The sequence below is a fragment of the Protopterus annectens genome, chromosome 3.part0 (assembly GCF_019279795.1).
Source record: "Protopterus annectens isolate FY-2018-M chromosome 3.part0, PAN1.0, whole genome shotgun sequence".
Taxonomy (NCBI): Eukaryota; Metazoa; Chordata; order Ceratodontiformes; family Protopteridae; genus Protopterus; species Protopterus annectens.
The window spans coordinates 735447554-735473011 of NC_056731.1; the positions used below are offsets into that span (position 1 = coordinate 735447554).

The 25458-nt window shown below is 39.0% G+C and overlaps 1 protein-coding gene across 1 annotated transcript in view; it reads right to left on the reverse strand.

Annotated features, from left to right (window-relative positions):
* Nucleotides 1-25458, reverse strand: part of DPY19L1 (dpy-19 like C-mannosyltransferase 1) — a 2139210-nt gene that overhangs the window by 1238157 nt on the left and 875595 nt on the right. Inside the window, exon 9 of the mRNA XM_044065091.1 lies at nt 658-757. Within this exon, the coding sequence (XP_043921026.1) occupies nt 658-757 (100 nt within the window). The remainder of the gene's footprint in view (nt 1-657; nt 758-25458) is intronic.

Consider the following 25458-nt stretch of genomic DNA (forward strand, 5'->3'; position numbering starts at 1 on the left):
TTCTTTGGTGTGCAGAGTTAAATGCCTGACAATACAACCCAGCAGTCCCAAGCTTTGATTAATGACGTGGCACTGGAAGAGACAGGCAGGGGAGGGTGGGAGTTGAGTGGCTTACATTGGCTTATCTATCCTGGGAGTGATCTGGTGGTTCTGGTCACCTGATTTGCTTCCATACAGGTGGATACTTGCACAGCAGCAATGGCCTGGCACCCCCAAGTTGCTGGTGGTAGCCCTCATTAGCAGCATGTGTAAGGGGAACATAAATACAACATGTGAGGGCACATAATGCCCTCTCAGTAATGCAGATATCAACAGCCAACTAAGGAGGTGTTAGGGCCATTGCATAAACAACCCTCATGGCTGCCTGTCTCAAATGCTTGCCACATATTGCTCTCCTCCCAGTGATATGGGAACAAAATGGTTAGTTTTCACAGCTCAAGTGCTGACAGGCACGGGTCAATAAAATGATCAAGAAAAAAAAATAGTGAGACAGTGTAACCGTTACAAAACTATACTTTAAAACTGCCATGAAGAAAAAAAATAGTGAGGCACTGCACCTCTTACAAAACTATACTTCAAAACTATCAGTTTAGAGGAGAGTCTATGCAACTGCAGTAACAGTTCCACTGATGAATTACTGCAACACAACATTCATACCTGTGTTAGAAGTACAAACTGGGCGAATTGCCAAGGAAGCATGAAAAAAATATTAGCTGCACAAAGAGCTGTTAACATCTTTTTGTCAGCATTTTGAGACCTATAGAAAGACGAAAAGAAAAAAAGTTAAACATTTTTCATAGTGACAAAATGTAGATGTTTTCTAAAAGAAAAGTAACAAAATGACGTGCATATTTCAGACAGAATATTGTTTGCTTTTGTACCACACCACTGACATCTCACTCAGGTGTTGTAGAAAACACAAAACTAGAGTAAGAATGTGGAAGAGTCAATCATTTTATCAAGTGACTTTAGACAGGGTGCTGCCCCTGGAGTGCTCACTTTTAAGACAAAATGTGGAGTGTAGCTATACCTCTCAACCTCTTAGTGCCTGATATAATGGGGGGACAAAAATAGGGACAGATTTTAAATATTCCCCTTATAAGCACAGAAAATTGATAGAATAACAGGATTTGTCTTAAAAATAATTTTCTGAAGGATATTAAGTATGAAACTGAAATGTATGTCCTTATTTAGTGTCCTCAGTCCTCAGATCATCCCAGTGATTTTCCAGAAAACCACAGATTTTATGAGGAACAAACCAAATGAAGCAAAAATCTGGACAGTTGAGATGTATGGGAATGCCACACACCTGTGCAGTGCTTTTGTGAGATAAAATAACCTGTGCAGCGCTTCTGTGAGAGAAAATAAGTGTTCCTAAAGATAACTATTAGAATTCTGTGCAAACACTCATAGAAACGAATGAATGCACTTCCAGCATGGAAAAGAAAGCAGATTGGACTAAAATCTCTAAACTTTTTCAAGGAGTGAAATAAGTAGAAAAATTATCACAGCACAGAAGTATACATGTATAATTACACTGCACACACCCACATGCATACAGTATATACTGAAGTGTAAGTATGTTTGTGTGTATACTACACACACACACACACATATATATATATATATATATAAAATTATTTAAACTAGTGACTCAGAGTAAAGCCTTTTACTGAATTCTGAATGATCAAAGAAGGCATACTTCTTTCCATTTCATAAGTTACCCACCCAAGGGTTTTTATTCCTTCTCAAAGTTCCCAATAACCTGTTGCTTTGACAACAAGCTTAGATCTAACCAGTTTGTGTTTTAACAGTTACATATTTTTACAATTCGACTAACATCTGTACATCTTATGCTGTATTCTCTGGTTGCAAATCATAAAAATACGCATGAAACAGTGTACTCCTTGCATAATGCCTAAAAGTAACAAGTTTTCCTCTGTATTTGTCTGAACAGCAGGTATAGATGTAAATTTTCACTACTCTGCATAATTAACCTCCCTCACCCCTTTCATTGTGTTATTGCACTTCACATGTCACATACATTAAGGAAGAACTGTTTAAAAATGCATGCATTCACACAAGGGGTGCCCGAGGATAGAACCATTTGACAATAAAACCATATAAGGAATACAGCAATAGGTAGCTTATAGTTGACATGACAAAGGAAAATGACCAGAGCAAAACAATAAAAAGTAAATAAACATTAAAAAAAGAGAGTAGAGAGAGAAACACACACACTAAGCCATACTAACAGCCATGTACAAAAACACGCACTATAGGTCTAGTACTGTTTCCTGCTAGCACATTCTGTTCTGCACAAGGGTGCCACTTCAAGGTAGCTTGTATAATAAGATAAAAATAGAAGTTATGTACATACTGTAATGCTAGATCCATGTTGCCATCTTCCACCTACCTCAACTGATGAAGTAAAGAACTCTAGCCCTGAATGCGCTGCACACAGAGCAATCCTCATTAAGATGCGAAGCCCCAAACAATACACATAGAGCGTGCATCCTGTGGGGAAATCTTGTGTCTAAAAGAAATACTCCTAAAACCGGAGGACTTGTCAGACATAGGGAACAAAGTTCACACAAGCAACAATGATAATCACAAAAAAGAAAGGACAACAAGCTACTATAAAGTTCTCAGTGTTAAGCTCCCAACAAACCACCTTAACAAAGTTTTTCTAAGCAGAAAAAAATGAGAAAGCTAAACAAATATACTACTTTGTTCTTTTCTTTTTTTTTTTTTTGTAGGGGAAGACACAGTTCCTCAAAGGAAGAAAAAAGCTGAGTACAAACTGGAAGATAAACTGGCATAAAAAGCCTAAAGGCTATTCAAAAAATGCCACTTACCTGACCAAAGTGCACTGTACAAAAGCCTAAAGACTATTAAAAAAATGCCACTTATCTGACCAAAGAGTATTGTGCCAAGGATACCAAGTCTATAGCATTCAAGGGGCAAATGTCATCTGTGGTATTCAGTTGATGGAGGTGAATTATGGGTAGGGGAACAACCTAAGCCTTGGAACTAAAAGGCTAGCTCTGCCGTTGTCGGATCTGTAGAAATCTGACAGACCCATCAGTTGAGGATGGATGGAAGAAACATCAGATCTCAATCTTCTAGTAACAGCTTCATCAGCATGTACCTCAGACTGCACTATGACATGGGACATAACCACCATGATAAACATCTAGACATCTTACAGAGGCTGCAAGTATCTGCTTCTTAAATCTATACATAATGTGCTGTCCTTTCAAAATTGAAAGAAACTTTCTTTATAAATACAAACATTTACTAAAAAAACTAAACCCAATCTTTTCAGTATGCTAGTTCAAGGCATTGTATTAACAGAAAATACACTTTATTACAGTAATTTTCCCAAATACAAGGACATGGCGATATTTCAACTTTCATTTTATTTTTTCAGGTACAACGCCAAAACACTGTTAATATAATGGCACTATATTTAGCAAATTACTTCAATAATTTGAGGAGGTGGTAAGGAAATAAGTGGTATGTTTCTAACTGATTATGACACATATATGCAAGCCATATTGATGTCAATAAGACAAAAGTAAAGAAATGTTCTCCACACAGTAAATGGGAAAGTGAGAAAAAAGGGAGTAATAAATCGTTTGGTAGTCTTCAAAGAAATGGGGAAGCAACTAAACTGCAACTATAAAAAAAGATGGATGGGAAAAGAGGGGTTGAATACGGAGCAGCCAGAATGTATGGTAGTGTGGGAGAGCCTTGGAGAACATTACAATAAAAAATACTTGGGCTACTAAGTCTTCTTTACAGGGTAACTTCCAACATGGTTTTAATTGGTTTATAAACAAATAGTATTAAGTTTGATTTCCTGCACAATGGTTTGATTAACATTAATGTTTACAATTTAATGCACATGCCTCATACAAAAACTGGTGCCTTTTTCAGGATCCCAGACATACATATGAAGTGATAGTATCCTCCATTTAGTCCCATAGTTTCAGCAAATGGGTTATAAACTGGGCTGATATTATTGTATGTTGATGCTACACTCAATAAGGTGGTATACACTTGCTCATATGAAAAACATCATGGCAATTATTTTATTAATAAGAAACGTCTTTATTAAGTTATCACTTATGACATAGGCAATCCTACATTTATATAAATGAAAACAAATCATACAGACGTAATCTTAGCTGCAAGCATTATACATCACAAACCATATCGACTTAATTTTAGTTGCAAAAATTATACAACACTTACAATCTACCCAAGCATTGACAGTTAAACATTACATAGCTAATTTAAATCCTGCCTTCTTTTAAACCTCATTCCTCCCCTGTACGTACTGTTCCCACAATTCCCATCTTTTCTTATGTAATTTGCTCCTACCCTCTTCTAAAGATCACAAATGCATCTGTTTTATCTTTAGTACTATATTCACTGCTTCTAGCAAGGTTTGGTTTAGACTTTGATTTCCACTTTCTAGTAATTGCTTTTTTGGTAGCCACCATAAATAGACTCAGCAAGGCCCTACTATATCTAGGCAATTCTGACTTTGTATCATAGCTCACAAAATAATTTCTCTAGATACACCAATTTGCTCAACCAGTATCTCTGACAGTGTGGTCTGCGGAGCATCTTTAAAGTCTAAAGCAAACACGGAAAAAAGCCAATAAATGGTAACTTGGAAAAACATAAAGGCTTCTGAGTGGATCACACCATAAGCTCCACACCTCTCCAAGAACTGTACCAGTGAATTGTAAAACCAAAAGTCGTTTTATTTCAAAAAAGTTAAGCGACTTTTGGTTCTACAATTCATTGGTACAGTTCTTGGAGAGGTATGGGAGCTTATAGTGTGATCCACTCAGGGGCCTTTATGTTTTTTCAAGTTATCATCCTTTAAGTCTGACAACTGATTACAGTCAGTGGTCTGCATGGCATCTTTAAAGTCTGACAACTCATTACATTCCCAGAAAATATGTTCCCAATTACCTCTTTCTTCCCCATCACACCACCAACATTTGCTGTCTACCTGAGGTAAAATTCTCTAGAGTATACTTGGGGTATAAAAATACCCATGTAAACATTTACAAGCATAAATCCTAAATCTTCTATATTTTGTTGCATATTTGGGAGACACGCATATATCTCCCCATTGATTCTTTGTGAATTGCAATCCTTTTTTAACTTCCTCTGATTGATTCTTATAGTTATCAGGCAATATTTTATTTATATGCTCCACTAATTATTCCTTTTTTAACAGCAGCTTCTGTTCTAGCTTGTACTAAAAACTTTACCAGTGCTGGTCTTTCATTTAGGACCCCCCTATTTCTTTCTCTTTGCCTATACTCTGATACTAATCCTTGATAGGGAAGGCAATCTTTAACCTGCAGTTCAAATAAATTATTGGTGTCTTCCCATTCTATTACATTTCCTTCTCTAGTTATTTGCCTCCAATACCTTGGTTCCTTTACCAGTCTTCTCCAATAAATTCCAGCCCCCTCTTGCCTATTGTCTCTATCCCTAATCATAATCATCCCTATCAGCAGAATCTCCTTTCTCCATTCCCATGTTGGCTTAGTTCTTAGAATACTTTCTGCTACTTTATGAATATAATATTCTGTATGATTATTGCTATACTCCTTAAAGATCTGCATTCACAATCCCAGTCTCTCATTCTTTCTTGAGCCCCCCCCCCCATTTCATCATTATCTCTTTTCACTTTGAATTATAGGTTAGGTTTCTGCTTGTTCTATTTATAAACCTTAACTCTGTAGCTCTGAAATACCCTTTTAAATTGTGTAATACCAATTCTCCTTGTTCTATTGGAAAAATCAGCTTATCCCACTTGCCGTCTTCCCCTCAAAGATAAAATCCTTCAGCTCTTTATTAACTGCTATCCCCAACTCCTCTGATTGATAAAAATATGCTTGACCTATGTATAAGACTAAAGGCACTAAAACCTTTTAACTACTTGTATCTTACTATCTGTCTCCATATAACAGAGCTTCCAATTCCTCAGTTTTTTATATTATCTTTTGTTTAGTCTCTTCCCACATATTCTTCCCACATATCCTTAGCTGCCACAACAGAATCATTTTTAATCCATGCACTTAAGCACTTCACTTTATCATATACCCATAAATATGGATATTGCTGAACCAATTCATGTGTGGGTACATAATTTACTGCTATTGCCTTTGTTTTAGCTTCATTAATTTTATTTCCTGAAAAGACATGAAACTGTTTCAAAGTGTTCCACAATGCTGAGGTGTCCTTTTCAGGTTTTATCAAGTATAAAATATTATCATCTGCAGATAGAGCCAACTTTTCTTGACTACCATACCAATTATATCCTTGAATTTCTGAGTCTCTTATTTTCTTTGCCAATGGTTGTAAATATAATGCAAATAACAAAGGAGAAAGAGGACAACCCTGCCTGGTTCCTCTGTTCAAGCATAAATTATCAGAGAGGAACCTACCTACTTTAATTTTCACCTCTGTTCCCTCATATATCCTGCTAATCAACATTATAATTTTATCAGGGAATGCAAATGCTTCCATTGCCCTGCTCATAAAGTCCCAGCTTACTCTGTCAAATGCTTTCTCTGCATCAAGACCCTCAACAACAGTGGTATTTTCTTACATTCTGCTTCCATCTGACTCATCAGTGTTCTGTTAATGTTGTCAAATGTTTACCTCCCCTCCAAAAAAAACCATTTATCCAGATCTATCAATTTTGGCATCACTTTTGCCATTCTTTTAGCCATTATGGACATAACACTTTATAGTCATGGTTTAGTATTGAAATGGGCTAGAAAGATGCAGGATCTGATGGGTCTTTACCCTATAGGTATTACAGCTACCATCACTTTCTTCCAGGATGTTAGTACTTCTCTTCCTCTTAAAATACTGTTAAAACATTCCAGATCATTATTAGTTTTTTTCCCTCCTAGCTTCCAAACTTCCACAGGAATACCATCTATTCCTAGGGACTTCTCTGTGGCTTTATCTGATTTCTTCCTATCCTGTTAGTAACTGAGCCTCTAAACACTATTTGTACCTTTTCCATATTTCTCTGCTTTATAGACGTTCATAGATTTTCTGAAATATTTCTAATACCTCTACACGATCTCTTGTTATCTTCCTTGTTATAGGCTCCCTAAGCTTGGCGACAGCCCTTTCTACTTTCTGTTGCCTGAGTTGTTGTGCTAACAGTTTTATGCTCTAGAGTTATTATCAAAAAACAGTTGCTTAAAAGCAATCTTTCTAAACTCATGCATATTATCGAGGTAATCCTTTATTTTCTATATAGCATTCTGCAGTTGCTCCCCTTCTTGTTCTGTGAGATTCCCCCCTATTCTGCAATACTTTACCATTTGTCAGTCCCTCTAAATAATTCTTGTTAATTCTTAACCATATCTCTCTTTCTTTTATTTCCACCCAATTTTTAAACTCCACTTTAATTTTATCTCACTCCCTAGCTATTTTTTCAGAGGAAATTTCTATCTTTTCTAATAGCTTCTGAATAATTTCCACTGCCCATTCCTTAAATTTCTCTCTTTTCAACAGACAGGTTGGAAAGTGCCAGTGTCTCATTTTTATTTCATTACCCTGCATTTTATTTCAGCTATTATTGGTGCATGATCTGAATTAGTTATTGGATGTGTATCAAGACTTTGAATTAAATGCACATGTTCCTATGAAATGTAAATTCTGTCTAGCCTAGCCCAGTTTTTGCATCTTGGGGAATAATATATAAATTCACTTTGAACTCCTAGTACTAAATTCACATCTTCCATGGCAGATATTTTCAAAATTTTTTCAAAAATCTACTCTCCTTTGTTATATTTTACCTTCTGGGTGTTCTGGGTGTCTTCACTGTTGCAAATCAAGTTCCAGTCCCCAACTATAAAAAGAAGTTATGTACTCACCATAAATTTCCAGTCGATCTTCGTTCATTCTTGACAATTGGGATATGGTTCTGATCCTCAGAACCGGCTCAGCCATTGTACATCTGGTGCCAGCCAAAAAACTCTCAAGCTAAGTCTCTACCCACAATGCCCCACTATCTATTACCTCAGATCGAGTTTGCAGACTAAAGCAAGAAGCAAATAGAAATTATGAAAAGAAGCAACATCCAAGGTAATAACCCTAGTGAAAACCCAGGAAAAGGGTTCGATCCCCGAGGAAATCTAATGGAGGGGGAAAGTGGGTGGTGTGTAAAGAATGAAAGACTGACAACACAGATAGAACATTATGGTGAGTACATAACGTCTTTATCTGATGTTGTCAATCTTTGGTAATTCTTGACAACTGGGACAGAGTCCCCAGCTACTTTATTCTCTGGGTGGCCTTATGGAAGGATATTCTTGAGAACCATAGAGCCAAAGGATGCTCTTCCCCTGGAGAACATATCTAATTTGTAATGAGTGATAGAAGTATGAGGCATAGCCCAAGTTGCAGCTGCACATATTTCATCTCGAGGAGCTCTGGAATGAAAAACAGCCGATGTGGCAATGGATCTGGTTGAATGCGCTCTTGCAGGCGCAGATAATGTTTGATTATTATGTTCATAAATGAAGGTAATAAAATCTCTCAACCATGTAGACAGAGTCACTTTTGATATGAGTTTTCCTAGTTTTAGCCATGAAAAGAAAATAAACAATTGGTATGAAGCTCTGCAGTCTTTATCTGCCTATGAATGTCCAATAACGGCAAACAATATTCACCCTTGCTTGAGAAATTGGGAAAGAAAAACTGGTAATTCAATGGACTGATTAATGTTTGACTCAGAGACCACCTTAGGAAGAAAGGAAAGGTAAGTCCTCAACGATACCCTGTCTTTATGAAAGATGTACAGTGGTTTCGCACAAAGTGCCTGAATTTCCGAGACTATTCTGGTGGAAGTGACAGCCACTAGAAAAAGAGTTTTCTAGGAAATGAATTTGAGATGGCAAGTGGCTGCTGGTTCAAAGGGAGGTAGTACTAAGCATTGCAAATTGAAGGTAAGATCCCATGGAGCTAACGGGCCCTTGAATGGAGGTTTAATACGTAAAACTCCTTTGAGAAAAACTTTGCATAGATGATGGGAAATTAAAGAATGGTCATCACATCCGTTGTGAAAATTAGAAATGGCTGCTAAATACACTCTAATGTGGAGGCAGCAGCTCCTTGGTCGAACAGAGCAGCTAGGGATTCCAAACATTTTTCAACTGGAGTCAGAAACTGTCTAAATTGTTTTTAGAGGCCCAAACAGAAAATCTTTTCCATTTACTGGAATACAGTTTCCTAGTGGAAGGTCTATGGGAAGCCAGAAGAATTTTTCGTACAGGGGAAATGATATTATTCTGCCTGGTGACTAACAGAATTGGAGGAACCAAGCTGTAAACTTGAGAGAGTGAAGATCGGGATGTAGCAGTCCTTGCAGGTGAGACAGCAGGTCCAGAACTGGGTCCAGAATCCATGGCTGGTGAACCAAGCAAGGCCATATTAAGGGGAACCAAACTTGCCTGGGCCAAAAGGGAGCAATGAGGACCACTTTGACTTGCAACCTTTGAGTTTTCTTCAGGAAGAGGGGAATAAGGGGAAAGGCATAAAGGAGACCTGAGAGCCAATTGAGAAGGAGAGCGTCTCTCGGGGACTCCCCCTGTGAAGGGATTAGGGCAAAGTAAGTACTACACTTGTTCATTGGGGAGGCAAATAGGTCGCAATAAGGCTGGCCCCAGTGGTAAAAGATTTCTTTTGCCACTTTGGGATTAGAGACTACTTGTGAGGCAGTAGAATGTGTCTGTTCAACTTGTCCACTATCACATTGGATTTCCCTGGGATATGCATTGTCACAAGAAAGCGGTTGGAAGATATCGCCCATTGCCAAACTCTGAGAGCTTTCTAGTAGAGAGGGTAGGATTTAGCTCTCCCCTGTTTGCTGATACACCAGATTACTGACATGTTGTCTAATTGGATCGCAACTGTTCCCACAGGAAGAGCAGCTTGAAAGCTTGAAACGCTAAGAGCACTGCACTCATTTCTGGAACATTCATGTGCAAATTGACCTCTTGAGGTGATCCAGTGCCTTGGACTGTCTTTCCCAGATAATGCTCCCCCCCACCCCATCTCGGAGGCATCTGCAGTCACTATGGCCTTGGGCCGAGAGGGAACAAAGGGAAGGCCCATTAGGATTTCTTCCGACTTCATCCACCAGGGCAGATCTTTTTTTGCAATATTCTATTATCAGGATTGGGTGATTCACTGGGTGATAAAGAATGGACCATTGTGAGGCTAGAAGCCATTGAAGTATTCTTGTGTGAAACCTTGCCAGTGAAACCAAGGAGATAACTGCTGCCATGGATGCTAGGGCCTGAAGAATATGAAGAGCGGGCACCTTGTGTTTCGGTAAAATGGACTGAACTTGCAAATCTTATCTTTTGGTGCCTGTGAAAGGGTAGAGAAGCTATGCATGAAACTGTGTTGAGCCAGGCTCCTATGTACTCTTAAGTCTTGAGTGGGGGATCGCTGAGACTTTTCGTAGTTGACCATTATGCCAGGGTACTGAACAGGCACGTGATGAAGACTATGGTTTGAATCAGTAGATGCCTGGTGGTGGAGCAGTGAGGAGCCAGTCGTCTAGCTAAGGAAACACCCGTAATCCGCATAACCTCACGTGAGCCGTGACAGCCGCCATACATTTGGTGAACACCCTGGGGGCTGTGGTGAGACCAAAGGGCAGCACTCTAAACTGGTAATGACTGGCCCCTAGCCGAAAGTGGAGGAACCTTCTTGAGCACTTATCCATTTTTATATGGTAATATGCACCTTGAACGTTTATACAGCACATACAATAGTTTTCCTCTAGAAAAGGGAGAATAGACTGAACTGTGACCATCCAGAATTTTGTCTACTGAACAAAGTTGTTCAGAAGGCTAAGGCCAATATTGGTCTCCAGTCCCCCACCTTTTTTGTCATTAAAAACAACCTTGAGTAAAAACTGGATCCTATTTGGTCTGGTGGGTCTTCTTGGATGACTCTCTTTTGTAGCAGCTTTTGAATTTCTTTGGCTGCTTGATCCCGATGTGGTGGAACATCAGGGATTTTTCTTAAAGAATGTGGAAGAAGGGTGAAAGGGATGTGATAGCCTCTGGTAATGATTTTCTCCACACAAGTATTGGAGGTTGTCACCAGGCTGCAGAGTGCAGTGAAAGTTTTCCCCTGACTGCTTCCAGAGGTAAGCAATTGGGCCTCCTTTCAGAAGCGCTGGTTGGGCTGTCCAAAGGAGGAGTCTCTGGAGCCCTGGTTTCGTAGACCACCTCTGCCTCAGGGTCGGTGTCTTCCTTCTGAGCTTCTTCCTCTGCCCCGAGGGGAGCTGCCGCCATGTATGTGGTGGAAAGGCCCCTGGGACTTTTTGAACCACATCTTTCCACTCCTCTGATTCGTGGAAAAGGATTATTAAGGAGTATAAAAATGAATCCCTATAGCAGAAAGGGTCTTACTATCCTCTTCACACCTGGCTAGTGTGTCCTTTACTTTGGGGATGAACAAAGATGATCTGTCAAATGGAGCATTGATGAAGGAAGACTTGAAGGGGTCCACAAAATCACACAAGCACATCCAGGAGTGTTGCATAATGGCAACGCCTGAACCCACTGCCCTAGTCATACCTTTGGCTGCATGTGTGATGAGCTGCATGGACGAGTTCGATATAGACTCCAAGGTGGCTAGCTGTGAAGCAACCTTATCTTGTACTTCATTAGACACAGCCCCAGCTAGAGTTTCTGATAATTACCTGATCAAGTCTCTCTGGAGTCTAGTAAAGTGTGGCAGAAAGTTCAAAGACCTAAGTGCGTAGGTTAATGAAAAATAGACCCATTTCCCAAACATGTCCACAGTCCTAGACTCTCTGTTAGGTGAATGTATATAGAAGGACTCTCATCGGCAAGTTCTTTTTTGGTGGCAGCCACCACCACCATGCCATCTACTGTCAAACCTTTGGCCCAATACTGGTGGTCCTCCAACGGTGATAGTATCTTGTCAGGTCTCCAGGGAATAAGCTCTATGGCATCAATAGCTTTCCAAGCCCGCTGCGCGATTAGCCTGATAACATAACCAGCGGGTGGGGACACCCAGGAAGTAGATGGTTGAGTAATGAAGGCTTGCAAGTACACGGTTTCCTCTGAGGATAGGTCTTGGGACTTCCAGTTACCCCTCTGCTTTAGAATTTCCAGGATGTCTCCAAAGGAGACATCTTCAGGGGGTGACTGGGGGGAACCCTCCCCTTCATCAAAATCCATGTCTTCAGTGACAGATTCTTCCGGGGAATCCAGGTGCTTCCACTTGCATGTCTTCTTTTGGGGTGGTTCTTCCGTGGGGATCTCTGAAGAGGACGCTGAAGAAGAGGGGCCCTGTACATGGTCTACTTGAAGCTTTGGTGCTTGCTGTCCTGTTGTAAGGACTGGTGTCAACTCTGGAATAGAGGCTATAGAAATGTGACATTCTGATGCAGGAGGACCCAGCAGGAAGCTTGCAGAGGCTAAGGCCCTCCCCATGACCTTGAAGGCAGTTCCCCCTTGAAGTGGAGTGGGAGCCCAGAACTGAGAAAGACCACCTCAGAACAGAGGTCACACCCAGCTAACAGCCTGCCCTCTGAAGCCGGAGCCAGGGAAGGACCTGCAACTGACAACGTTCCAGGAGCCAAGTCTATGCCATACAAAAACTAGGTGCTGGACTGAGACCCACGGAACCAACAGAGAGGTCACATCCCCAAAAGTCCGCTGGCTCCACAGCAGCAATGGATGAAGTCAGGGCAACATCTGGCAGCGAGGAGGAAACAGCTGGTGCCAGGGAAATTAAAAGTGCGGGGCTCCGAAACTCCAGTGGAAGTCGGAGGAGGAGAAATAGTAGGAGTCCTGCGAGAGTAGGCCCCAAGTCCAGGAGTGAGAGGGACCTAAGAAGGAACAAGAATATCTCTGGCCACCAACAGTTGATCTACCAATCTCACGACATCCAACTCAGACAGACTCCTGGAGGATCGAACTAAGAAAACTGAAAGAGACTGTGGGTGTTCTAGGAAGGGGCTAGGCAGGTGGCCCACAAAGGGATCTATAAATGGAGAACATCCTGTCCTGGGTTCTTGATCTAATTTCAGCACCAAAAGAATGGGCATGCTGAGGTGCAGAGGGGGCAGATGAAACATGTTGCTGTGCTGATGGTGAGGTTGGCACCGAGCCAGAAACTAGAGAGTTTAGAGCCGATGTCAGTGCTGATGGCACCATGGAAGTAGTAGACGGTGCCGAGGAGACATCAGGCTGAAGTTTCAGTACCTTAGCAGTCGGTTCCGAGGAAGTCTGAACCGAAGTCTGATGTTTGCGAGCCTCTGGCACTGATGGAGATGCAAGTACAGAGTGGATCTCATTTTTGGAGTATACTGGTTAGAATAGTCAGGCCTTGGACAAGGCTTCACTAAAAGATGTTTTGAACAAATCTTTTAGCATAAGCTTGTTACTGCACTCAACTAAAGTTCTCTGACTGAAGCCCTTAGGAATATCACAGTTAACTTTTAAGTGGGGGGCTTCTAAACAGTAAACACAGGAAAGATGTCCATTAGAACTGGGCATCCTTCTTCCACAATCCTGGCACTGCTTAAAGCCAGACATGCCTTTTGGTTTTCCGCCATATTGAAAATGGCGAAAGGCACTAACAAACAAAAATTCACTCACACACTTACATAAGACAGGAAGGAAAAGAAAAGATCTGCCAACAATGGTAGATAAGACTACCAGAATGGTAAAGGGGGAAGAGAAATGCCAACGATGGTTTAAGAGAAAAAACCCTGATGGGTTAAGAAGGAAGAGAGGGGATACACAGGATAAATGTATAGGGTAGAACTACTCAAACTCAAACAGAAATCAGGAAAAATATATAACTCAAGGATATTTAAAGAGTTTCAAAGTTATAGAAGAAAATCTAAGTCACTTATAGCTGAGAACAATGGCTAATGCGTCTTGCTAGCACAGTGGCAAATGAAATCTGAAGTAATAAAGTAGAGATAGAGGGGCATTCTGGGTAGAGAAATAGCTCTAGAGTTTTATGGCTGGTACGAGCTGTATAATGGTCAAGCTGGTTCCGCGGTTTGGAAATGAAAGTAATGAAGATTGACATCAGATGTAATATTTCTTGCTGAGAGCTGATTATTTTTCCCAGAATTTTCTTAAGCTCCATTATAGCTGTTTTAGGGGGAATATAAACACATGCCAGTGTAATCCTCCACCCTAGGTAGAAGCCCCTTAGTACAACAAATCTACCATTCTCTTTTTTATCCTCTTTTATCACTGTTGGAGCTCATCTAGCAATTATTATTATTATTATTATTATTATTATTATTATTATTATTATTATTAATTCTCTTTTACTTTGTCCCAGGTATTCTGCTGAATAACCATCCTGAAAACCTTTCTTTATCAAATTCACATGTTCTGTTCTTTCCAAGTGCATATCCTGAAGTTTAACTATTTGTACTCTATATTTTAATATAGTTCACTGCTCTTTCTTTTTTGTATTTATCTGTGAGCCCACTGATATTTAAAGACATTACAGAAAGCATCATTGTGTTGAAAAATTATTCCCACCTTTTATGTGTAATAGCTTTTTTGTTAAAAGTCTAGTCCCATCTTTTCTGTTTCATGCATACACTACTGGCAGGTTGATCTTTTTATGCAGTTGTTTCTTGTCATATCCATTTGAATCTATATCACATCTTACAAAACTTTCTGTATTCTTGAACACCCTAGTAACTTAATATTAACATACAAAACTATATACATCTTCAAATATTGAAGTTTTACCTTCCTAAAAGGAACAAGTGTCCCAACTGACAGCCACACTCACAGAATTGAGGTAACCTAAAAGAAAGGTTATCCATGCTATGATGCACGGTACAGCCTGCGTTTCTACTAAGTGCTGTCTGATTCTGTCTTATCTTTACAGCTCTCCCAGTTGGAAAAACACTTGAATGTTTTCGAAAAACATCATCTCCTAGCCAGTTCTCTTTATCAGATTGTCTCCATGGAGACATGAGGACCAGATAACAAGGTTACTACTAGGCATACATTTAAGTTGCCAAAAAATGTTATAATATTCAATGTTCTTTTTCATTTACTTGCTCTGTCTTAAAACTTGCCACTAGATCAAGCCAAGGGCCTTAATCCAGTCATTCCCTTGTGCAAGAATGAAAAAAGTACATCAATGTTTCTTCTGTTATGCTCTCTTGACCAGACTTTCCTCTTTTTTTAACACTGCAATGCCCACATTTCTTAAAACTGAGAAAGTAGAAAGAATCTAAAAAAAGACAGGTGAATCTGTTAACATTAGTATCCCCATTACACTTAAAAAAATAACTGAGAAAACTTTATTTTATAGCATGCAAAAAAAAATCATGCACTAGAAAAATATTACTATTAAGAAAAAAATTTGTTCTACTTATAGTTGACTTTTTCCCTCATCTTCCCCTCTCCTAAGCAGTTTTCTGAACATTAATAACATGAAGTAAGGCATATGCTTTAGAGTCCCCAAGAAGTTTGACAAAGTCCAAAAAATCAAATATTTCCAGATTGTCTTGTTTTGTCATGTTTCACAAATATAATTACTGCACTGTAATCCCACATTTGTCAATTTCCAAGTTACTTGTTTTATTCCTGTTCATTCTCCATCTCTCAAATACTGTCTCTGCTTAACTTCCAAAGTACTCATGATTCTTCTAGTCAACTCGTGTGTTTTCCCTTCTCTCAAGCCTTTTCCATAGAAACATTGGAAAAGGTTTCACTGGCACAGTCTCTCTGCAGTCTTTATTATGAGAAGAAGAAGAAGCATAATCTCTTTCTGCTTCACCTATAACTTTTTGTTGGACAAACATTTGTATTTCCTCCTCAGCATGTACTGCATCAAAAATAATTTTGTCCCTCCAGGAAAGGATACCTTGAAGAGAGCTGGATAAAGCAGTTTGACTCTTGCACCTGCTTCTCGACATTCCCTGAATAGTGGAAAAATGTACTCCTCTTCTGCCTTGTGTACAGTGATTAATCATTCTCCACAAACACTCTGCTGTCTCCCACCTTTAGTACTTTGTCCTTCTACCACAGTTTTGTCAGAATCAACTCCTTCTGCTGGTAGGATTGCATCTTTACTATTAAAGGTCTAGGCTGCTTTCTCATAGCCAGGTTTGGAACATATACATGATGTGCCCTTTCAATTAACAACCCCTGTCATGAAATATTAGTCCAGTTGCTTAGTTGTGCTTTCATAAAATGAATAAATATTGTTCCTTCCAGCTTCTCTGGTATAGCAGAAAATCTCAGGTTTTCCCTATGTGTTCTGTCCTCTAACTCTATTATTTTTCCAAAACATCTCTTCTTGAACAGTCTCGTATTCAGCCAGCCCTTCCCTCATTCTGACCACTGATTTATAGTTTTATCACATCATCTAAACATCTGCTTTAAGCTTCTTCCATTTTTTCTACCCTTCTGTTATTTGAATTGATATACACCATCAGTGTTTCATTTATTTTAATCAGGTCTGTGTGCAGTTGTCATACTTTCCTCTAGGTTACTGGAAGTCATGTCTGGAGCTTGCGCTGCATTTTGCTGAACAGCTGCAGTACTCTTCCCAGTCAGTGTTTTTTCCTCACCTTTTGTAGCTGATTTTCTTTCATGTCCTGTGTATTTCTTCTTTCCTGGCATCCAGGCAATGCACTTATTAGCCAGCTACTGAAATTTACCCAGAAATATAAATCCACTGGCTTTCTCTGCTGGGTTCTGTTTTCACACTGGAAAAGCCAGAATTAAGTTGTTACTCAATGTGCAACCATCTCGGAAGTCTGTCAAAATCATGGTAATTCTTGGCCAAATTAAAATAATTTGACATAGGGAAGTTGACTTGAAGAGTTTTTAAAGGCCACAACTGATATCACATTAAGAATCATACAAAATGGTGCAGTAGCACAACTTGCACTGCACAGATGACCTGAAGTATACCATTTTGCCTTTTGGTTAATTCACAGTTATGATCATTCCCATAAGGGCATCTCATTACCAAAGAATTTGTGTGACAGTGTGCCACTCAAATGAGCAGTTCTGCACTCCTAAGTAGAGTGCCCTACTACCCTGAGCTAGGTCCTGCAGACCACACACAGAAGCACACACTATTTCCCCCAGCACTGACAATGTCTCACAAGGGGACAGACAGACACACACACACACAAACTCCTTCCAATAATGACACTAAGGACTTAAGGCAGAGAACATTCTTCTGAAGTCTTTAAGAAATGCCAGGTATTTTTGGTGGTGGCTTTATCAATATATATGGCATACCAGACTTTGAAAGCTGCTTGTTTTATACGCAGATAACACAACAAATCTGTGACAACTACCCTCCATGCACATTACGACCACAAACTCATAGATATGCAACCATAGGCAAACACAAACATAATAAGCATTCATGCAAAATGTGCAAAATGAAAGACCCCCCCCACACATATAGATACGCAATTTATATATATATATATATATATATATATATATATATATATAAAGAACTTTTAGTTGATAAACGGAGAAACAAAAAAACACTTGTAGACTGAACTGATGTTTAAGCGCTGTCATCCTTTATTGATCATTAGGACTTCTTCAGAAACAATAATGTAGTAAAATAAATGGTACACTATTAAATCACTCTAATATAAACATTCAAAAAATGGAACTGACTATTCATTGGTTATCAGCAGGAAACATGGCCAATCTCTACAAAGGAAAATAGCTGACCGATAAGAAAGAGGGAAATTACACCTCCAAATTCTGTTCTAGAATAGATACAGTTAAACGGAGCTCTTGATGATTAAATTAAATTCTAAAGTATTAAAAAACATGTAAAAGACACAAGAGTGCTATAAAATGACAACATCCATATACAAAAGGTTAACGTAGCCATCGCATAGCACACTTAATACTGATGCTTTCAGTGAGTCCCAGAGCAGAGTCAGCACCCAGTAAAAGTTGCCACTTGAGTTCTTTCAATTCAAGCAAGGCATTGCAGTCTCCAAAAAACAAGTCAAGTTTTTCCAAGATAAAAAAGAGAAATCCTGAGAAGTTAGAGCATTTGACACTGTGGTTACCGAGAGCGCTGGTGCTATCCTTTTTTCTTATGGCTGCTAAATGTTCCTTGGTTCTATCGGAAAGTCTCCTGCTAGTTTTTCCAATGTAGAATAAAGAGCAACTTTTGCAGATAGCAGCGTAAACTACCCACTCTGTGTGACAGTCAAAATGTCATTTGAAAGTAACTCTGTAGTTACAATGAGAGACGGTGTAGGAGGTACAACAAAGAATGTGCTAGCACACAACACAGTGACCTCATGTAAACATACCAGGGGGTCCAGGTTGCGGGAAAGTGTCATCCAGTAGGAAGGCAGAATCCTTATTTTCAAAACTGGACCTCAAAGGAGTGGATCACTTGTAGGAAAAAGAGGGGAAATCCCCTAAAATAGCTTTAAGGTCATCACAGCAGGAGAAAATGTTCCAATTTCTGGAAATGTTCTCATGTATGGCTTGCATGTCTCTGCTGATGGGCAGTGGAAAGCTGCTCAATCTGTCAGTAATATCAGTACTCCTGCCCTTGCTGGAAAAGCCATAAATAAGTACTGGCTTATGCTTATCGTGTCTTTCCCTAATAACTCTTAATAGTTCATACTCAGTATGGTCATTGGGATAGTTTCTGGACAGAAACATGCTTTTCAGAAACAAAGCTTCAGCCACAAATTTGGCGTCTTTGCTAATGATGTGGGATAAGTGGATAAACTGTCCATGTACAACATTCTTTTTGAAAAATAAAGGGTGCTGGCTATTAAAATCCAAAAAAGTTATTTCGGTAGGTGATTTTTCGGTGGATGCTAGATTCCAGCACATTAGTAGAAGGGTTGATTCTTATGACAGTGTCAAGAATGTTGATGGAGGTACCACGGCCAGAGATGGTAAAATCAAGGAATGTTAAACTGTTGGTCATCTCAGTGATGAAAACTGTCAAGTCAGTATCAGTGCCCACCCAAACAAAGAAAATATCATCAATATAACATCTGTAAAGCTTAACAGACTGAAAGCTAGGTAAATGTATGAGTGTTTATAGTTCCCAAGAACTTAGGACTAGATTGGCGAATGCTGGGGCCATTTTTGAACCCATTGCCAATCCTCGTATTTGCTGGTAAACTTTTTTATTAAAGTGGAAGAAGTTGTTGACTACGTTAATCTTTTGTATATGGATGTTGTCATTTTATGGCAATCTTGTGTCTTTTACATGTTTTTTAATACTTTAAAATTTCATTTAAACATCAACAGCTCCGTTTAACTGTATATATTCTAGAACAGAATTTGGAGGTGTAATTTCCCTCTTTCTTATTGGTCAGCTATTTTCCTTTGTAGAGATTGGCCTTGTCTCCTGATGATAACTGCTGATAACCAATGAATAGTCAGTTCCATTTTTTGAATGTTTATATTAGAGTGATTTAATAGTGTACCATTTATTTTACTACATTATCGTTTCTGAAGAAGTCCTAATGATCAATAAAGGATGAAAGCACTTAAACATCAGTTCAGCCTATGAATTTTTTTTTGCTTCTCTGTTTAACAACTAGAAGTTCTTTAGTCATAGTTTTATTTCTTTGTCGAGCTTTTAGTTGGTTATTTATTGATATATATATATATATATATATATATATATAAACACTTCATAATGCCGGAATCCTGAAAGATCAAATTTCATATGGCTGAGACCATATGATCGAACTTTCAGAATCCCAACACTGTGAACAGAGACCTGCATACAGCGTGGAACAGGAGATTTCCCTTTTTCTCAATGTAATACGATCTCAGAGTTGGAATATTTAAGTAGTAGGGGTGTGGGGGGTACAGGGGTGCTTGCCCCCCTGCAAAAACATTTTAATTGTTGTTGTTTTTTTTTTTTTTATTATTTGTTTTGGAATTTCGATATTCCGAAACATCGACCATATGGTCTCTATCATATAAAATTCGATGTTTTGCAATTTTGAGATTCTGAAGTGAATATATATATATATATATATATATATATATATATATATATATATATATATATATATGTGTGTGTATGTGTGCATAGAGAGAGAGAAAGAGAGAGAGAGAACATTATTATATATGGATGTAGTTCATAATATTGAAAACTCAAAATACTAAACCTTAAAATATGGACAGTTCCAAGATGGCTGTACATTGAGTAAGATCTTGTTTCTAGCTCTCCCAGTGTGAAAACAGAAACTCAGCAGAGAAAGACAGTAGACTTGTGTTTATGGATAGATTTCAGTAACTGCACTGTCTGGATGGCAGGAATAAAGGAATACAGAAGACCTGAAAAAAAAACAGCTACAAAAAGTGAGGAAGAAACACTGACTGGGGAAATTTCTGTAGGTGTTCAGCAAAAAGGAATGCAACCTTCAGACATGTCTTCCAATAACCTACAGGAAGATATAAGATAAATGCATACAGACCTGATTAAATTAAACAAAACAGTGATGGAGTACATCAACACAAACAACAAAATGTTGGAAAAAATAGAAGAACCTTTAAACAGATATTCAGATGAGATGATGACGTTGCAAAAATCAGAGGTTGAAATGAAGAAAATGCTGGCTGAATATTAGACTGCTCAGGAAGAGATGTTTCAAAAAATAATAGAATTAGAGGATGGAGCACTTAGGGAAAAGCTCAGATCTTCAGCTATACCAGAGAAGCTAGAAGGAACAGACTACATTAATTTTATGAAAGCTCAAATAAGCAACTGCATGCAGGAGTTATTAGTTGAAAGGGCACATCATGCGCATGCTCCTAACATAGCGATAAGAAAGCAACCTAGATCTTTACTAATAAAGATGAAATCCTACCAGTAGAAAGAGTTGATTCTGACAACAACCGGCAGAAGGACCTAAAAGTGGGAGACTTTGTAGAATGAATTCACTGCCGACCGAGGACCCGCCTGATGGCAGAGAACCCATCTGTGATTACTGCAGCTGTATGCACGATGAACATCAGAAGGAGATTCTGCTTCTTGTTCTTCTGGTAAGAAAGACTACAGAAAGACTGTACCTTTGAAACCTTTTCCAGTATTTCAATGGAAAATATTGGAGAGAAGGAAGGGAGCACAACACCTGACTAGAACTGAGAGTACGTTGGAAATGAAGCAGAGACATGATATGGGCAATGGAGAAGAACAGTAATAAATCAAATAGCTCAATGTGGATTACAATGCAATAATTACATTTGTGAAATTTGACAGAACAAGAACATCTGAAAATACTGGACAATAATTGAGAAACTGGAAACTTTGTTATATGGATAAGTAATCTAAGATGCAAGAAATTAAAATGTTTTTTGTTCCTTTAGTATTATACACAGGTCAGGCATATTTTTATCAACCAGAGGAAAAGCTGTGGATAGCAATTAAGAAGCAGTTGAAAGATTTTATCTGGGAAGGGAAGACATCAAGGGTCAAGTGGGATAAGCTGATTCTTCCAAAAGAACAAGGTGGACTAGGATTACCCAATTTGAGGGGGTATTTTACAGCAACACAGTTAAGGCTCTTATACATAGCACAAGCAGAAAACTATAATTTAAAGTGGAAGGGAAAGATGATGATATGGGAGGGAGCTCAATGAATAAGGAGAGATTAGGATTTTGGATGCAAACTCTTAAGGAGATCAACAAATATCATACAGAGTATTATATTCATAAAATAGCAGGGAGTATTCTAAGAACTAAACCAGCACGAGAATGGAGAAAAGAGATTCTGCCGATAGGGATGACTGTGGTTAGGGACACAAATAATAGGCAATAGAGGGTTGGAATTTACTGGAGAAAACTGGTAAAGGAATCAAGGTATTGAGAGCAAATAACTAGAAAGGGAAAGGTAAGAGAAAGAGGCCAAGAATTTATTTGGACTGCAGGTTAGAGATTGCCTTCCCTATCAAGGACAGATATCAGAGTATAGGCAAAGAGAAATAAATAGGGGGCTCTTAAATGAAAGACCAGCACTAGTAGAGTTTTAATAAAATCTAGAACAGAAGCTGCTGTTAAAAAATGAAAAATTAGTAGAGCATATAAAATATTGCATGATAACTATAAGAATGAATCAGAGGAGATAACAAAGGATTGGATAAGCAATTCTCAAAGACATAATGGGAGGGATATATGTGCATCTCCCCAAATATGCAACAAAGTCAAGTAGATTCAGGATCTTTGCCTGGAAGTGTTTGCATGCATATTTTTATCCCCCACGTAGACTCCAAAGAATTTTTCCTCAGGTGGATAGCAAATGTTGGAGGTGTGATGGGCAAGAAAGAGGTTGCTGGGAACATTTTTGGGAGTGTAGGTTGCTGGCAGACTTTATGGATTCTCTGCAGATTGCTCTGTCAGAGATGCTGGGTGAGCAGATTGGATTGACTGGGGAGATGATTTTTTTGAGGTATCATACAGAATCGGAATTGCCTAGACATAATAAAGCCTTGCTGAGTCCAATTATGCCGGCTGCCAAAAAAGCAATTACTAGAAAATGGAAATCAAAGTCTAGACCAACTTTATTAGAAGTAGTGAATATAGTAACAGAAACAAAATAACTGGAATTGGGGATCTTTAGAAAAGGGAAGGAGCAAACTACATAGGAAAAAATGAGAACTGTGGGGACAATATATGCTGAGAAGGAAGGAGGTTTAAGAGCAGTATTTGAATGAGCCATATGATGCTCAACTGACAATGACTGGATAGAGTACAAGTGATGCATAATGTTTGCAACTACAGTTGTTTCAATGGTATCTGTGATGTATAATGTTTGCAACTAAAGTGGTGTCCATGTTTATTTTTCATTTATATAAATGTAAGATTGCCTATATCATACGTGATAATTTAATAAAGATGTTTACTGGGAAAAAAAAAGCGCTTCTCCTTTACCCATAATGCACCAACCCAAGTACCTCAGATCTTGTTTGCTGATAAACTCAGAAAGAAATAATTGCTGTTGTATAGAGAAGAGAGTATATCTGAAGCTCAGTATCAAGGAAGTGGCATCCCTTAACCACTTGCTCTGAAAGGAGTTTTCAAAGGTAGGGGGTTGGTGGGAGAAAATGGACAACACAGATGGAATGTTACGGTGAGTATCGGATGTTGTCAATTTTCATTCTGTCCTCAACCAATGGGACACAGTCCCCAGCTACTTAAAATCCCGGGTTGACTCAAGGAAGGATATTCCTGAGCACCACTGAACCAAATGATGCCCTACCTCTGGAGACCAGATCCAATTTGTAATGAGTAACAAAGGTATGGGGAGTAGCCCAAGTTGATGCTGCACATATGTCATCTATGGACGCTCTAGGCTGGAATGCCGTAGTTGCCATGGCTCTAGTTGAATGAGCCTGTAACAGTTTCAATAAGGTAATGCCCAATTTGTTACAATTAAAGGAATAAGGTAATGCCCAATTTGTTACAATTAAAGGAAATACAATCAGTCAGCCATCTGGCTAAAGTTACTTTGGCAACTGGTTTCTACAGTTTTATTTCTGAAAATGAAACAAATAATTGGTCAGTTTTCCTGATGTTTTTTGTTCTATGTACATAAAATATAATTGTCTGTGAACATCCAATAAATGTAACAAGTATTCATCCTTGTTAGCAAATGTAAAAAAGAATACTGGCAAATTAATGGAGAGATTGCTATTAGACTCACCACCTTTGGGAGAAAGGAAGCACTCATTCGCAATGTAACTCTGCCTTTGTGAAAGATCAAATATGGTGGTTATGAAGACAAGGCTTGGATCTCTGAAATTCTCTGGCAGAAGTAATTGCTACTAGAAATACTGTCTTCCAGGAAAGATATTTAAGGTCACACTTAGGTACTGCTTCAAAGTGGAGTTGGGTAAGAGCCTGCAGTAGCAGATTTAGGCCCCATGGGGGAGTAGGGTCTTCAAAAGGAAGCTTTAAAAGAAGAGTGCCTCGCAAAAAGGCATTGCTGAACTTATGAGAGGCAACAGAATAACCTTCAATTCCAATGTGAAAATTCAATATTGCTACAAACTGGACCTTAATAGTCAAGGAAGTAGCTCCTTCTTTAAAAAGTAAAGCTAAAAATTTAAGGATGTTATGTGTGGGAGCTGAAAAGGGATCAACATTATTTTGATGTGCCCAGTAAACAAACCTTCTGCATTTACTGGATTAGAGTTTACGCATAGAAGGTTTATAGAAAGATAAAAGTATGTGTCAGACAGGGCAAGAGAGCATAGGTTGTCTGGCTATTAATGGAATTGGAGAAGCCAGGTGGTCAGCCTCAGGTTTGGTATATCTGGATGGATCAATCCTGTTGGGGGAGATATGTGGTCTGGAGTCAGATCCAGAATCCAAGGTGCCAGAAGTAAGTGAGGCCAAAGGAAGAGGAACCAAATCTGTCGAGGCCATTAGGGTGCAATGAGGATTTTTTTTTTCAACATGGCAACTTTCTGAAGGAATTTGGAATTAGTGGACTTGCTGGATAAGTGGAAAGTAAATGTGTGGGGGGGGGTAGGACAATTGTGAAATAGAGTATCCCTCAGTGATTCCCCTGGATGGGGGATTACAGCAAAGTAGCTGCTGCATTTGTTTATGGGAGACACAAAAAGATCACAGCACGGCTGTCCCTACTGGCAGAAAATCTTTTCTGTCATATTCTTGCTGAGAGACCAGTGATGAGGTAGAAGAATGCACCTGCTCAGTTTGTCTGATATCATGTTGGACTTCACCGGAATATGTGTTGCTATAAGAAAGTGGTTGAATGAAACTGCCCATTGCCATACTTTGAGCACTTCTCGACACAAGGGATAAGATCTGGTCCCTTCCTGTTTGCTGCTCTGCCAAACTACTGACATACTGCCCATTTGAATTGCAATTGTTCTCGAGGGGAGAGCATCTTGAAGGGCCTGTAACTCTTAAAGCACTACTCTCATTTCTAGGACACTGATATGCAAGTTGGCCTCTTCAGGGGATTATTTGCCTTGGACTGTTTTCCCCAGAAAATGCCCCCCAACCCTAACTGGGAAGCATCCATGATCACTATGGTCTTGGGTTAAAGGGGAACGAATGTACAGCCTTGTAGACCTTGAAGTGATTAAATCCACTACGTGAGATCTCTCTTCCATATGTGAGTGATTCATAGAGTACACATGGGCTGCCAAAGTATTAACCATTGCATGGCTAGCATCCACTGAAAAATTCTCATGTAAAATCTGGCCAATGGTACTAGTGTTATTGCCGCTGCCATTGATCCCAGTGCCTGAAGGACCAAGTGGGTTGAAATCTTGGTACTGTAGATTATTTTCTTTTGACCTGTGATCTTATTTTCTGAACTCTGGAGGGGGGAAGTGAAGCAATGGTT